Source organism: Diachasmimorpha longicaudata, chromosome 15 (genome assembly GCF_034640455.1).
Source record: "Diachasmimorpha longicaudata isolate KC_UGA_2023 chromosome 15, iyDiaLong2, whole genome shotgun sequence".
NCBI lineage: Eukaryota > Metazoa > Arthropoda > Insecta > Hymenoptera > Braconidae > Diachasmimorpha > Diachasmimorpha longicaudata.
Window position 1 is genome coordinate 4,831,390 of NC_087239.1, and position 14,509 is coordinate 4,845,898.

The 14,509-nt window shown below is 40.6% G+C and overlaps 5 protein-coding genes across 7 annotated transcripts; 3 read left to right on the plus strand and 2 right to left on the minus strand.

Annotated features, from left to right (window-relative positions):
* The first annotated feature begins 115 nt into the window (after positions 1–115).
* LOC135169602 (UBX domain-containing protein 7) lies at positions 116–4,243 on the plus strand. The gene is made up of 7 exons (XM_064134742.1): positions 116–256; positions 433–953; positions 1,042–1,369; positions 1,557–1,684; positions 1,759–1,807; positions 1,940–2,037; positions 2,123–4,243. The coding sequence occupies exons 1-7, from the start codon at positions 217–219 to the stop codon at positions 2,279–2,281; spliced, it is 1,323 nt and encodes a 440-aa protein (XP_063990812.1). The 5' UTR covers positions 116–216; the 3' UTR covers positions 2,282–4,243.
* LOC135169605 (PRA1 family protein 3) lies at positions 2,856–5,344 on the minus strand. 3 transcript variants are annotated; one of them, XM_064134747.1, is made up of 5 exons: positions 4,687–5,344; positions 4,395–4,612; positions 4,129–4,242; positions 3,670–3,767; positions 2,856–3,349 (listed from the first exon to the last, which is right to left on the minus strand). In XM_064134747.1, exons 1-4 carry the CDS (start codon positions 5,121–5,123, stop codon positions 3,670–3,672), a joined length of 867 nt encoding a protein of 288 aa, XP_063990817.1. In that variant the 5' UTR covers positions 5,124–5,344; the 3' UTR covers positions 2,856–3,349. The 3 variants fall into 3 exon arrangements, with proteins under 3 accessions (XP_063990817.1, XP_063990819.1, XP_063990818.1); XM_064134749.1 differs by lacking the exon at positions 3,670–3,767; XM_064134748.1 differs by having other exon boundaries at positions 2,856–3,767.
* A 148-nt stretch (positions 5,345–5,492) lies between these two features.
* Positions 5,493–7,723, minus strand: LOC135169598 (large ribosomal subunit protein mL65). Its single transcript, XM_064134735.1, has 3 exons — positions 6,583–7,723; positions 6,067–6,460; positions 5,493–5,909 (listed from the first exon to the last, which is right to left on the minus strand). The coding sequence occupies exons 1-3, from the start codon at positions 7,628–7,630 to the stop codon at positions 5,705–5,707; spliced, it is 1,647 nt and encodes a 548-aa protein (XP_063990805.1). The 5' UTR covers positions 7,631–7,723; the 3' UTR covers positions 5,493–5,704.
* A 260-nt stretch (positions 7,724–7,983) lies between these two features.
* Positions 7,984–11,292, plus strand: LOC135169595 (glucose-6-phosphate isomerase). Its single transcript, XM_064134732.1, has 6 exons — positions 7,984–8,251; positions 8,695–8,980; positions 9,078–9,914; positions 10,064–10,292; positions 10,359–10,425; positions 10,664–11,292. The coding sequence occupies exons 1-6, from the start codon at positions 8,121–8,123 to the stop codon at positions 10,785–10,787; spliced, it is 1,674 nt and encodes a 557-aa protein (XP_063990802.1). The 5' UTR covers positions 7,984–8,120; the 3' UTR covers positions 10,788–11,292.
* Positions 11,293–11,416: 124 nt separating this feature from the next.
* LOC135169600 (dolichol kinase) lies at positions 11,417–14,493 on the plus strand. The gene is made up of 6 exons (XM_064134740.1): positions 11,417–11,712; positions 12,196–12,449; positions 12,550–12,770; positions 13,001–13,189; positions 13,266–13,475; positions 13,587–14,493. Exons 1-6 carry the CDS (start codon positions 11,546–11,548, stop codon positions 14,046–14,048), a joined length of 1,503 nt encoding a protein of 500 aa, XP_063990810.1. The 5' UTR covers positions 11,417–11,545; the 3' UTR covers positions 14,049–14,493.
* The last annotated feature ends 16 nt before the right edge of the window (positions 14,494–14,509 follow it).

Genomic DNA, 14,509 nt, shown 5'->3' on the forward strand with positions numbered 1-14,509 from the left:
CGCGTCTGTTAATCCCTCGGGAGAGTCCTCTGGAATAGCAGCAGGTCTGCCACTGATTTTCTGGCGTTCGAAGGGCCGATTCACCAGCAAACTTCGGAAACTGCAATCGTTTGAAATGCACCTGCAACGCTGACAGTGCTCCATAGATTCGTCTCAAAAAATTCTAGATTTGTCCGTCTGTGAGGATTTTCAGAAGTTTTTGGTTTCACTGCCAAGATGGACCGAACTGCCATTGAAAAGTTCATCGAAATTACAGGTAGTTTATTAATTTATTGACAAAAATTACGATTTATTAAGGTTAATGTTCTATTGCTATTCAATGCACATAATTTATTAACAATTTTAGTAATCACTATTTTTCAAAAATCCCTTCGTTCTCTTAGTAAAGTGAATTAATTATTTCAATCCTTTATTCATGACATGTGACACCAGGAGAAGGAGAAGCCAGTGCCATCCAATACCTCACCCTGGCCGACGGTAACGTTGAGAATGCAATCACCCTGTTATTCGAAAGTGGTGGAGCACCCCTCGACGCAGCTCCTCCCCCGGAGGAGCCTGAGGTGCGTCCTCCAATTCTCCCCACAAGGGAAGTACTGGTCCCCACCGAGGCTGTTTGCTCGTTCCCCCGAACCTCCTCTAATGTCTTCGATAGATTTCGAGACTTTTCCGTTGAGATTCGCAGACAAGAGGAGGAGATGACGAGAAAGGTCAGCGGAAGCAATCGCGCTGTGCACAGCAAAACCAAGAGGCTCGAGGATCTGTTCAGGCCACCTTATGAGATACTCTTCATGGGCTCCTTCGTCGAGGCGAGGGAGCAGGCGAAAACGATAAATCGTTGGCTCCTGGTTAACGTCCAAAATCCACAAGAGTTCTCCTGCCAAATATTGAACAGAGACGTCTGGTCGAATAATCAGATCAAGGAGATCGTCAAGGATCATTTCATCCTGTGGCAGGTGTGACTCAGTCTCAGAGTATTTTTTTTTCAGTGTCAATTATTCATTTGAATTAATTGTTGATAGACTATTTCTATTTTTCGATCAGGTACTTTCCAATTCGTCTGATGGAAAACGTTACATAGATTTCTATAACGTAACGGAATACCCCTACCTGGCGATAGTGGACCCCAGAACCGGCGAATGCCTGAAGTCCTACACCAGCATTACAGTCGACGGCCTCCTCACGAGTCTAAATGACATGCTGAGTACCTACCCCTCACCAGAGTGCAGCTCCAATTCTCCCAAAGTGGAGGAGTCCCATTGCGAGCCCTCGTCCTCCATAAAACGTAGTTCAAGAGCCGACTCCATAAGCAAGGACTGTGGGAGGAGAATTAAAAAATCGAAGAATGCGGATATTCCAACGTCTAGTGCAGGTATTCAAGGTCTTTGAGAGAATTGGGAGTCTAGTATTGTTGTTTATAATTGTAGTCATTCATAATAACTTTTAAAAGAATAATTAAATATTTATTTCTGGTAGGAAATTAATTATTAGTGCCCAGTAAGGCAGAGAGCATTTTTTTTTAATGTTTGAGAAAAATAATTCAAGAAATTTTTGTCCAGCTTCGAGTAGTAGAACGGGTTTAGCCACTAGCTCCAGCACAGCGATTCGGGGTAAACGATCGAGAATAGAAATTGCTGAAGGAATACCTGAGATGAGCCACGCTGCGGAAGCTGTGGTTGTCGAAGAGGTGAAGTTTATTTAATGTTTCGATTGACATTTTATTTTTGAAAGACACAACTCATGTTTCGTCTTTTATTGCAGAGTTCAACGAGTAAAAGTGTTCCAGAATCGTCGACAAAGCCAGTAGAAGGTACGATAATTTTTATTCAGTTACTCCAGTTTAATTTTAATTTGTAAGTCGTCAACGATTTTGAAGTTATGTTTCTGCCCATATTGTTATGTAAACCAAAATTATTCAAGTAAAATTAATTCATGTCTGCAGTTGCTGTGGAAAATGGAGAGCCTTCTCTCAGACTGTGTCTGAGACTGCCCTCCGGAGGCAAGGAAGCAGTTTCCATGTGCGCCAACGACACAATAGAGGTAAATCCTCACCAGATTATTGAAGTTAAAACCTCATTAATTTTCACTTGACAGACTGACTGATCTTCCTGTCTTTGGTTTTTAGGGTTTCATAAAACGAATGGAGGCCATGGGCTACTCTCCCTCTGACCACACCTACCTGATACCTTTCCCCAAGACCAACGTGGGTGCACTGCCATCGCAAACTCTGCTGTCCGACACCATCCTCTACCCCTCGAACACAGTATTCATCACTAAAGTTTAATCTGTAGGTGTGCGTTTCTGTTTCTGAAAGAACGTGTGTGCAGCAGAGGTCGTGAAATAATTTTCGTATCGAAATTCCAAAAGCTGACACACTCCCATTAATCACAGCAATGTTTTGCCCCCAAAAGCAGGCAAATGCTGGATGATTGCAGAGTTATGCGAATCATTTCGTCGATACTTCCACTTAATTATCATTACTACTCTGCACTTTTCCTCGGTAATTGTGCTCCAGATAGTCTGATGTCTCGATTCTCCCTGCTGTCCAGTGATGGAGTGATAGAACAGGACGAAACAATTTTGGGGCAAGTTGATGGGACTTGTGATATAAAAAAAAATTGTCTCCTGTGAATTATCTCTGGACAGCGGAAACAAGAATCAGTCTTCCTTCGTTACTCCATGTTCGTAGAAAATACTTTATTCATCTCATACAATCTCCAACATTAAAGATGCAAATTTAACATGAGAAATTTTATTCAATAAATCATCATTTTTACTAACATTCCCTGATGTTTCTCAGTGAATTCAATGGAAATGTTCAAATAAAAAATATGAAGAAAATGACTGAGTCCAATTGATTATTTAAACTCGTACAAATAATTTGCATTTATTTGGTATAATAATTAATTATAATAAGTAACATCACATAATGAATAATAATTTCAATAAAATGTGTACAACACATTAAACATTCGATTCGTGCTATGTACATTCTGACAGTAAATTCAATAGTTAATTGGAAAAACACAAATTTATAAACATAACCTCAAAAAAATATTGTTCCAGGCTGGACTAAAGTTTTCACGCGATTTTTCAATAAATTTGCCTGCATTAGTATCACTGTTATCACAATCTATGGATCAATTGAAGCATTATTTGGAGCCAGAGTATCTCAACTAACAGTGTCTCACCACGAACAGTTCTGCATCAAGCAGCAGCGAAAATATGAACGAAAATATAAATATAATTCTTGCAGGAAGTGATAGACGATTTTGTGTGCTTGAAGCTGATTAATGATGTGGTTTTAGGGTGTTGCTCGGTTGAGCTCGTAATCTAATGCCGCTAACGTCGTCTGTACCATGTGAAACCGAAAAAAAAGAGTGAAGTAAAATAATTAGATTTGTGAGTGATAGTTGAGAGATCAATAGTGAAGTGTTAGGATTTATCAATAACAAAATGGTAAAATAAGATGGGAAATCAATCTATTTTGGAATATTTAATTTAATAAAACTATTAAATGTGGCAATTCTACGTTTTTTTTGATTCATTATTATTTACCATTATTACTCATCATTTTACTCAATTGTAAAATCCCAATTCTCATTTTTACCACTTCACTAGTGGGTTAACGCAATGGTAATCAACTGCTTAAACCATTTCAATTTCTATTACCTAATCTGTCTTATTTTTTCCTCGCCTCTCGTCATCATCAGAATTAACTTCATTTTCGTATGATTCAAGTTTTGTAAACAATTGCGTTAACGAGTCGTCTGCAAATGACCAAAATAATGACCATTAAATGATAAAAAGCAGAAGTGATTAAAATTTCTTTAAGGTACAGCAGATTGTCAGTAATCGGTGATTACAAAAATATTTTTCACTAGTTGATTTAAAGCGTTAAATATTCTCTCGTTAATGTCTATGGCTCTTCAAGGGACTTAATTAACGACAAAAGCAATCATATGAGATTGATTAAGCTATTAGTCTCATAAATAAATACGTCAAAAAATGGTGGAATTATTTTTCCACAATTGTCGGATTATTTTTGGGCTGTCAATAATCTCAGTGAAATAAAGTAATGGTTTTTTGGCTAATTCAGAAATCTTTATGCGAAGAGCTCTTGCTCCATACCAAGCTGCTCCAAGAAGACACCCATGGGAGTGCGTTTCAGTCCGATTCCTTCGATTTTGTTCACCACTTTGTTTTTGATGCTTCTCAGTCTCAAGGAGGCGTGGATGAAGGTCACTGACGAAAATTATTAAGTGATTATTCTTACATTTCGAGGTTAATAGAGGAATTAATGGGCATTCGATTTCTGAATAGAGTACTCCTGGAGATAGTTCTAGAGAGAGTTCTATGAATTTCACAGTTGTCTTTGGCATTCCACGATAACTTACCACAAAAAGGCAAGAGAATGCCCACGAGGAAGACAAGGAGCGAGCCAAGTGTATAAGCAACAAAGGCTGTTCCCAAGACAATAACAATCAGCCCAGCCATGGGATTCTTCTTCTTGAAATTATACACTGCTCTTCCCTCAGTCGACACATACGCAAAAATCACAAGCACCACAGCCATGGCTATCATCCCCAGTAGCATTTTGCCGGGGTGAATTAACCTGAAATTAACGATTCCCTCTGCACTGATTTCTGACGACAATGTGTTGATCGATCAAGTGGACATTTTGCTCACCCAACAATGAAAAAAATTATGATAGCCATGAAGAAGTAGTTGGTCTGGTAGTACAGGAGATTCTGAACAACTCTATTGTTCCACTTGTCCAGGTCTCGGAAGTTGGGAATTTGGAAGCGAGCTGATTCGAGGACGAAGTCGTCCAGAGTACGGAGGGGTGGAAGCTCCAGGTTAGACGTATTCAGCTTCGCTTTATCCATTTTAGAAGGGTTTATTCCGAATGATGGGAGTATTACGAGGGATGTTGGGAGACAACTGTCGATACCGAGGAAATTTTCTTGACACGGTTTAATGATTATTTTCAGACGATGACGTGACCACCGAGGTGCGACGTTTACTGGGGCTATAACATATGTGAGGACAGAGGAAAGAAAATTCCTGTAGAAGTGTCTCGTATGTGTGGAGACGTAAAATGACGGCCATTTTTGAGAGCTCATCGTGAGGGAAAAATGACCTCTGATTTTTTTGCTCCATGACCGTCCATTATTGTTTATTGTCAATTATTATTGCACATTTATTTATTAATAAATGTTCTCCAGTAGTAGAGAAGCTTCGGCTGTCTCTTGAGGTTTGTTACTCTTCCAGCGACTTTGTCAGGTGTAAAAACCTGTATTACCGACTGGAATGCTCATCTACGATTCGTCAAAAATTAGAAAAAAAAATCATGGAGATGTGTTTGGACGTCTGAAGAGCAGTACAATTATTTTCCTAATTATCAGACACTGAAACCTCTCGCATGACCTTCCGTATTATGTCCAAACATCATAATGCAGGATAAATTTATTGAAATCAAGACAACAAATGAATTAATGTCATAATTTCCTGCATTATCTGATTATCTATATTTCTGACCTTCTGTAACAAAAATCACTCGAGGACGACAGTTAGGATTCACTGCACGTTTTTGGTGAAATCTTCAGGAAAATCAATTGTATACAGTTGGAATAAAATTTTGTTCATATTCCTCTCCATAGCTTCTGAAAGTTGGCCTTCTACATTTACAACAACTCGAATTTTATCACGGATAATAATTCGGCAAGTATTTCTCTCTCGGTTTGTCCACCGGCCTCAAACTCTTCCGTAAATATCTCAGCCGATGCTCGTCGAGTCTCCTCAGGAATGGATTGATACCGTAATCCCAGGGGGTGCGACGTTTGTCCAGTGGCCGCGTCTTGAACATGTGTTTGTAGATCCACTCCCACTGGTACAGCTCAGGTTCCAGTCTATCAAGAGAAAGGAAATATTTATTTGAACGTTGAAACTATTTAATTCACTCTGATCAATATTTTCATTCTGAAAATATTTTCTGACGATTCAAAATATTTCTATTTATCGATTGTTTAATTCTGGGAGAAAATCAGAAGTAAACGAAGAACTTACTTGTGACGAGGTCGATTTGACATGAGTGTTTTGTAACAATCCTCAACGAAAACCCTCCTGTCGTTGTGCTCAATATCGGCTATTACTTTCTCATCCTCCCCCAAGTAGGGCTTCATGACGACTCCTTCCCTCTCTTCAGGTGCATTGGCGTAAAACTTGATGAGGGTTTTGAGTACATCATCGTTCACACCCACGAGCTTTCCATCCTCAATTTTTTCATAAAGCTTCATGGGCTCCGTCATCCACAGAATATTTCTCTTTGGATTTGAATCGTTGTACCAGTTGTTCACCAGAGTCGTATTCAATTGATACACGGCGAACGACCACCATTGGCCATTGGTGATGACGGATTGGTTAACGAGAGGATAAGTGACATCATTGTACGTCGAGAAACCTGGGAAGGACAATCAGTTTAATTAGATTTTCTGTGAAAAAAAATCACCAGTTAATGGCTGACTTTTTGTAACAAAAAGAATATAAAAATATTCATGAGAAGACGACGACAAAATTATTCACCCAGATGACATGCTTGAGCCAACAGCCATGCCCAGTTAGCATAAACAGCCTGGGTCTTCAAAGCGTCGACCTCATCGTTCCAGTTTCTCCCCAGCATGTACCCTCGTTTATGATAAGACAACAGTCCAAATTCGAGGGCATCCCCCGGCCAAAATCCCGGAATATTCGTACCATGTCTTCGCTTTCTGCAGTGACCCAGTGTTCTTGGATCGTACTTAAACGTGGGAATATCGAAATCTGGATTTTCACACTCTGACAATGGGATGATCTCCTTCAGAGGGAGCTTGTGCCTCAGCTGCAGCGATGGTTGCCCCAGGTATTGAAGGGCTCTGTCCGCAGGTTCGTCGAGCACCTCGTGCCAGCCTCTTGCTTTCCTCCCCACAGTTATGTACTTGTGGAGCTCAAGACCACCAGCAAACCAGAAAGCTTCCACACGAGGGTTGCGGTCAGTTTGAGCCTCAAGGAGGTGAGGGTAGCGACGTGCTAGGGATGATGCCAGGATCCGGTTAGCCTGCAGTCCCACGAACTCGCAGACCACGTTCTCGCGTTGTATGGGGCTCTTCATTATGTTCTCAGGGATTTCCTGGGCTCGATTTCGACTGGTAAGTTCAAAAGCAATTCCATCCTCGAAGAATCCCTTGATCTCCTTTACCAATTCCTCCAGAGTTTCCGGCTCCACCAAGTTGTCATAGAATTCAGGTAATTTTGCTTCGCTGATAACGTGTGTTCTCGTGATGTACTGAGAATGGGGTAGTTCATTGTAAAAAATTCTCCCCTCCTCGTACATGAGTGTTTTGAATCCCCAGTACCTTGTGAAGTTAAGTTTGATCATCTTCTCCTCGGCGGTCTTGACCGCCTTGACTGTGGCATGTTTCTTCTCCTGGTACCTTCTGAAAGAGGCTTTGAAGCTGGTATCCTGTATCGGTGGGTATTGAATGTGATTTTCTTCAATTTGTCTAGTTGACACTGCACCACTCGAGTGTCGAACCACTCGTACTGCTGCTGGATATCTGGTGCTCACACGTGAATTCACTTTAATCAACAACATTTTCACTATTTTATTATTTGTTATTGGGGGGACTAGTTTGAGGTTAACACCAGCATTTCCAGCAGCACTTCTGAGTGTATGATAAGTAGAAACCGACAGGGATCCCGAATTGCATATGGCGGAAGCAAGAACTAGTGCCGCGACGAGACCACCGCCAATAATTTACCGACAGGCACGTCGATGATGGTCGTTCAGGCGCCATCACTAGGAAATTTCGTGGCTGAAGCGGCAAGACCGGGGAATGAATACATCGAACTGCATTTGGATTCGAAATGACTTTAGCAACTGCCGAAAAGGCCAGTGCTCAGCCTGATCAGCCTCTTCCTGATATATGTCACGTCCGCTAACTCTAGACCCCCCTAGACTATCAGACACCACCGCTTGAAGGACACACTAGAGGACGAAGTTCGTGAGAGTCACCCACGACCGAGCGGTTCAAATTCATCAGTGAAAAATTGTGTTTATATCGTAAAAGAAATAATCCAGTGGAATGGAGACGAAAGTAAAATTAACAGAGGAGAAGGCGTGGAAGGAACTTGATGAGTACTTCAATAATGCTGGATCCAAGATCAATATCGCCAATTTATTCCAGCAAGACTCTGGAAGGTTTGAAAAATTCAGGTAAGATATCAGGAATTCTCCCTCACTGACTGGAGTCCTTTGACTGACCTTCAGAATTTAAAGACAATGAGACGATTTATAACGATTTTTATGACAATTTGAGGGACTTATTGACACTGTCGTGCCAATTGACTCCTTCATGACTGTCTCTGACTGATCTGAATAGATGTGACAGTCGATGTTTATCTTGACAGTTATGATAAGACAACAATCGTTACTTTGTTCGAGGATTAATGAGGGTGACTCTTGATTAGATTCTATGATGCAATTCTATTTCATTTACCGGCTACCAGTGAAATAAAAAATCTATTGGAAGCTCAGGAATCGCATAAAATTATTGTCTTAATTGTTTAATGAACTGAGAAGTTGATTAAACATGATTATTAGCTGAAAAGGGAGCTTTAGAGAAGCTTGTGGATTTATTGGTCAATTCTGTTGTTTAGTCTGACCATCAATACTCCAGAGGATGGAGCCATCCTCCTGGATTACTCCAAAAACCGAGTCGACGATAAAGCCCTGGGGCTCCTGATGAACTTAGCTCGTGCCAGACAAGTGGAGAAGGCACGTGATGCAATGTTCGCCGGTGAAAAAATCAACTTCACTGAGAATCGCGCTGTCCTACACACTGCCCTGAGAAACAGACAAAATACTCCCATCCTTGTTGATGGTAAAGACGTCATGCCAGATGTCAATGCTGTCCTTCAGCACATGAAGGAGTTTACTAACCAGGTACACTTCTACAAGCTCTTTCAATGCTTTTTTTCTATTCATCAACGACATCATATCGATTTGCTTGTTGCCTTCAACAAAAAAATTATCCCCCCAGGTGATCACAAAGGAGTGGAAAGGCTTCACTGGCAAACCCATCGAGGACGTCATCAACATCGGAATTGGGGGATCTGATCTGGGTCCCCTGATGGTCACCGAAGCCCTGAAACCCTATCACATTGGTCCAAGGGTTCACTTCGTCAGCAACATCGATGGTACTCACATTGCGGAGACCCTCAAGAAGTTGAATCCTGAAACATCGTTGTTCATCATTGCCTCGAAGACGTTCACCACTCAAGAGACCATCACCAACGCTACATCGGCCAAGCTTTGGTTGCTTGAGCATTTAAAGAATGAAGCTGCAGTTGCCTCGCACTTCGTCGCCCTCTCCACAAACAACCAGAAGGTCAAAGAGTTTGGAATCGACGAGAAAAATATGTTTGGCTTCTGGGATTGGGTTGGAGGACGCTACTCCCTGTGGTCAGCCATTGGTCTCTCCATCTCCTTGTCAATTGGCTTTGACAATTTCGAGAAGCTGCTCAGTGGTGCCTTCTTCATGGACCAACACTTCCGCACTGCCCCGTTAGAAAAGAACGCCCCTGTTATCCTAGCTATGCTGGGCGTTTGGTACTCCAACTTTTTCAAGGCCGAAACTCACGCACTCCTGCCTTACGATCAGTATCTCCACCGATTTGCTGCCTACTTCCAGCAGGGGGATATGGAGAGCAACGGAAAGTACGTGACACGTTCAGGGGCGACTGTTGATTACGCCACAGGTCCCATTGTCTGGGGTGAACCTGGGACCAATGGGCAGCATGCATTTTATCAGTTGATTCATCAGGGGACCAGACTGGTACCAGCTGACTTCATTGCTCCAGTATTGTCTCATAACAAGGTATTGGGTGCAAATAGTATTTTCCCTTGGAGGCATAAAAGTCCGTAAGGAATGTTTAAGTGATAAAATTTACGAGATAAACGACTGGATTTTCCGTTTTCCTCTGCTATTCACTCTTCTGCTTAATCAGTAGCGTTTTTACCTGTCAGGTACAAGGAAATTTGCATCACAAGATACTGCTGGCCAACTTCCTCGCTCAAACTGAAGCCCTGATGAAGGGCAAAAGCTCCGAACAAGCCAAAGAAGAGCTTGAAAAATCTGGATTGAGTGCTGAGCAAGTCAAGCTCCTCCAGCCTCATAAAGTGTTCCAGGGAAATCGCCCAACCAACAGCATTCTCGTTAAGAAAGTTTCCCCCTTCACTTTGGGAGCCCTAATTGGTAATTATGAGACTTGAAGGATCGTCACGATTCACTTGACGATTTATCGCATTTATTTTATTCCAGCGATGTACGAGCACAAGATCTTCACACAGGGAATACTGTGGGACATCAATTCCTTCGATCAATGGGGGTAAGATCAAATTATTTTCACTAATTTGTTAAATAAATTTCCTCAAGGACATCCAATCGATAAAAGAGCTTTAAAAAAATTAAATTATTTGGAACTAAATTTTGGGAAACTTGAATTGATTAAAACAATTATAGTATTTTGATTCTCAAGCCAAAATGGCCGAAGGCCTTGAATATCTTGACCCAGAACTTTATCAATTTCTCTCCAAAATTTCCAATGAAATAATTAATTTTCACAGTGTTGAATTGGGCAAGCAGTTGGCAAAGGCAATTGAACCAGAGCTAAACAGTCCTGATAAAATCACCAGTCACGATTCCTCGACAAATGGCTTGATTAACTTCATAAAAACCAACAGCAATTAGATCCTCAATTAATCATAACTCTCCGTTGTTTCCTCGTCTATAAAGTACGACGAGAATAACCACAGGATGTGAAATCCTCAATCGGCCTGATAATATTCGTAACCGAAGTGTTGCACGTTCCACGGAGTAATCACGAAAAATCTGACCTTCGATTCGTGTTTATCGAACGTAAGATAGTCTCATACGCATGCAAAATGGCCTGAATCTTTTCCTCATACCAGAAGAATGAAAATTAATTATTTATAGTTTCTGTTGTACCTAAGTGTTTCTGTTTTTTTTTTTTATTTTAAATAAATAAATCAATTGTCAGTAGGAATGACTTGTCCTCACTTCAAGTACTGTCGATGAAATATTTCTACAGAAACAGAAGAATTACTCGAAAATAATTGTTGAAATTGTACTTATTTTATTCTGATTGTGAATTCATATCAATAATACACAATAAATGTACATTTTAATACGATATTGTACAATGAAGAGTAATAAACAGTAGTTTTCAACAGCAGACAGCCTTCTGTTCACAGCAAATCGTCCTATTTAATTCCGCTTTTCTAATTAATGTGACGTTAGTTATGAGGAAAAACAGTCAGTAATGGAGGAGAGGGAGGTAAATACGTAAATGAATAATTGACGTATCGTGCAATATGAAACGCCTTCCCCCATGTAATATGGGTATACTCTGTCTCCTGTATTACAGCAGCTCATGTGAATGACGAACTGGCGGGGGAAATTAGTGTCAGTGGTGTCAGTGCCAGTTGATGCTGAGGGTAGAGTGTCTGTCAGTGTTGAGTTTCGACCAGAATTTTTTTTCTTCATTATTGTATCCAATTCAGAACACAGAGGCAATGGAGATGATTGCCATGGGGTACCAAGACATCGAGAAGAGAATACTGAAGAATTTGGAGACCGGGGGAATATCACATCGGTGAGTTATTATTCTTGTGAGAGGGGAAACCGACGTTTCGACATAACCTCTGAACTACTTTTTTACCCTTTTGATTTTTTGCCATTGCTGTTTTTTTCCTGCAAGAGCATAAATTATTTTAGCATTTCTGAACCCAATCTGAATGATACACCTCAGTCACAGGTTTTCATCAGTGAAAGGACTGATTTTTCATAAACTTTCAAGGCCAAATGGAACGTTTTTGAATAACGAGCTCTGGACTGATTGCTTGTGGTTTCATAAACAACTTTGTTTTATTTCTCAAGCCTCAATGGAGGGCACTAATTTATGTTCCAATGACTAGCTCTCACCCCACGAGAATAATAAATTTTTAGAAGGCCAGAATAATTTAATAAATAAATAACAAATCTGTGGACGGCAGAATTCGAAAAACAGCAATAAAAAAAATCCATAATTTTTTTCTAATGATTTCTCAAATTAACCGGGCTCATTCTCTTTTCCAAGAGCAAAAGCAAGTGCAGGACTATGGCTGGGGCCTCTGATGGGCCTCAGTGCCCTTGCCACAATACTCAGGGAAGACAACAGCTATTCAGAAGTATGTCTACTCGTTGGACTGACTGGAGTGGGATTAATAATAAGCACAGTCTGTCTCTTTGTACAACTGATAATTGATAAATCACCGAGCAGAGATTTCCAAATAATCTATTTTTTACCAGCGAGTATTACGTCAATGTTGTATTTACTCGGGGCAAATAAAGGTATGTTGATGTTGATTGAAATATCGTTGACGTTTCTCTGATAAGTTGATGACAGTTTTCAACAGCTTGCAATGGCTATAGTCAATTTACTCAAGTATAGGGTTGCTGACGAGTGTTTTCTGGGGCCTGGGGACTGGCTCTCTGGGGACGTGGGGAGTTCTCCAGTTGATGTCGTATTTTTCGAGATGTTTTACCCTGGGTGAAGCTGTCATTGTAACACATGGAATTATTTTATTTTTACTGTCAGCGGGGTCGAATCTACCCCTCAGATATCATCTACCTCCTCTCCATGACGATGACATAGCGACGACTATTCTCCAGGTGAGGAGATTAGGAATCTGATCATTCGCATGAACAGACGTACGAAAAAATTTTCTGAATCTAAAATATGTTTGTTTGGACTTTTTTCTGATTCAATGTAATTTATTCTATGATATGATCGAATTCTAATTTTGGTGACGAGGTGGAAAAGTCAATAACAGAATCCGACAAATATTTAATTGTTATTCGAGCTCCGCCATTTTCTATTTTTAACCCTCTTCTTTATTCAGGTGGGGATAATCTTCGTCGGAGTCTGCTGCCTTCTCCCCGGACTATTTCCAAAAATTCGACAGAAAAATTTATTTTACTCGACAGCATTGGGATTATTGATCCTCGGGGTTGTCCCAGCATTGCACATATTACTGGACCAAAGTCCCCTCCTGTGGATGATTTCGTATATTTTTGGGGGCTGGAGAAGGGTACGTAAGACTAGGGCCAGCTCCATCTGACTGTCTTGCAAAATTATTTGACGGTTTTTTTTCTCTCATTTTGCAGGTTGTGATGATAGTTTATTGGGCAGTCTGTCTGATTTTAGGAGCTGGTCTTCTATCACATCAGATACAGTCCGATACACATGCCAATACAGTCAAGAGAAAAGGATTTCATATATTAGCTGTACTTGTATACATTCCTGGATTGCTGTGGGAGCCGACGTTGCTTTATTTGGCGAGTGGAGTCGTAATGGGTGTTTTTGTCATGATGGAGGTAATTTGATTAACAACGAAATTTATTAATCCTTGGCCTGCATTTCCAGAGAGACATGGAAATTTTCAAGGATTTTTTTAGGATTTTTAAAATAAAAAAAAATTGTTGCAGCTCATGAGACTGTTGAAATTGCCACCGTTGGGCGACATTCTCCAACTAGGATTCTCCGTCTTCGCAGACGAGAAGGACCACTTGATTTCGTTGACCCCCTTGTACCTCCTGAGTGGACTATCCTTTCCCCTGTGGATGCCGACGAGCAATCTCGAGATTCTGCCCCTCCTGAGCGGCGTTTTAACTATTGGAATTGGCGATTCAGCTGCCAGTATAGTCGGTACAAGGTGGGGTAAAACAAAGTGGCCAGGATCTGACAAATCCCTCGAGGGAACAGTCGCCTGTGCCCTCAGTCAACTGACAGTTGTCTATGGGCTAGCACTACTGGGATTCATTCCCCAATACATTATCCTCGTCAGAAGCACACTGTCAATAATTGCAGTTTCTTTTATCGAAGCTCGCACGGACCAAGTTGACAATCTCCCATTGCCAATTATTCTCTACACATGTCTCGTTATTTAATTTGCTTCGTACATTCGATGTGAACATTCGCTAAAAGTCTGATAACCACGTTTAGGCTTTAAACTCAATGGTTCAATTGTGATCATTAAGTTGTTATTAACATTTTATGAGTTGAGCAATGGACATGATTTATTCAAGCTCGTCTGATGTCTCGAACAGTGTTGAACAGAATGATAATTCAACTGCTTTTTGGGATTCCAGAGAGGTGAAAAATCCTAAAGCTAATTCTGTTACTTCTCAGTCATTGTTCCTGTTGAAACATTCAATTTTTACGTACTATTGTTGTTGCTAGCTAATCACTGATTCAAATCAATCGACAAGCAGATCTCAATGGCATTGAGACGATTACTGCATTCCCATTCGATATATTTTTTATGTGACTTGATACTTTTGATGTTGTTATATTGATCTTGAAAGATTGAATAAAAGTATTTTTCTACGTGAATTAATTTGTCTTATTT

Bases quoted from the DNA above. Each gene is read 5' to 3' on its own strand.
- LOC135169595 (XM_064134732.1), top strand. From the start codon at position 8,121: ATGGAGACGAAAGTAAAATTAACAGAGGAGAAGGCGTGGAAGGAACTT. The intron at 8,981-9,077 runs GTACACTTCTAC...TTATCCCCCCAG, and splicing joins TGAAGGAGTTTACTAACCAG to GTGATCACAAAGGAGTGGAA. The intron at 10,293-10,358 runs GTAATTATGAGA...ATTTTATTCCAG, and splicing joins CACTTTGGGAGCCCTAATTG to CGATGTACGAGCACAAGATC.
- LOC135169598 (XM_064134735.1), bottom strand. From the start codon at position 7,630: ATGTTGTTGATTAAAGTGAATTCACGTGTGAGCACCAGATATCCAGCA. The intron at 6,461-6,582 runs GTGAATAATTTT...TGTCCTTCCCAG, and splicing joins GGCTCAAGCATGTCATCTGG to GTTTCTCGACGTACAATGAT. The intron at 5,910-6,066 runs GTAAGTTCTTCG...TTCTCTTGATAG, and splicing joins TCAAATCGACCTCGTCACAA to ACTGGAACCTGAGCTGTACC.
- LOC135169600 (XM_064134740.1), top strand. From the start codon at position 11,546: ATGCTGAGGGTAGAGTGTCTGTCAGTGTTGAGTTTCGACCAGAATTTT. The intron at 12,771-13,000 runs GTGAGGAGATTA...TTCTTTATTCAG, and splicing joins TAGCGACGACTATTCTCCAG to GTGGGGATAATCTTCGTCGG. The intron at 13,190-13,265 runs GTACGTAAGACT...CTCATTTTGCAG, and splicing joins TTTTTGGGGGCTGGAGAAGG to GTTGTGATGATAGTTTATTG.
- LOC135169605 (XM_064134747.1), bottom strand. From the start codon at position 5,123: ATGAGCTCTCAAAAATGGCCGTCATTTTACGTCTCCACACATACGAGA. The intron at 4,613-4,686 runs GTGAGCAAAATG...CGTTAATTTCAG, and splicing joins ATAATTTTTTTCATTGTTGG to GTTAATTCACCCCGGCAAAA. The intron at 4,243-4,394 runs GTAAGTTATCGT...AATTTTCGTCAG, and splicing joins CATTCTCTTGCCTTTTTGTG to TGACCTTCATCCACGCCTCC.
- LOC135169602 (XM_064134742.1), top strand. From the start codon at position 217: ATGGACCGAACTGCCATTGAAAAGTTCATCGAAATTACAG. The intron at 954-1,041 runs GTGTGACTCAGT...TTTTTCGATCAG, and splicing joins ATCATTTCATCCTGTGGCAG to GTACTTTCCAATTCGTCTGA. The intron at 1,370-1,556 runs GTATTCAAGGTC...ATTTTTGTCCAG, and splicing joins TATTCCAACGTCTAGTGCAG to CTTCGAGTAGTAGAACGGGT.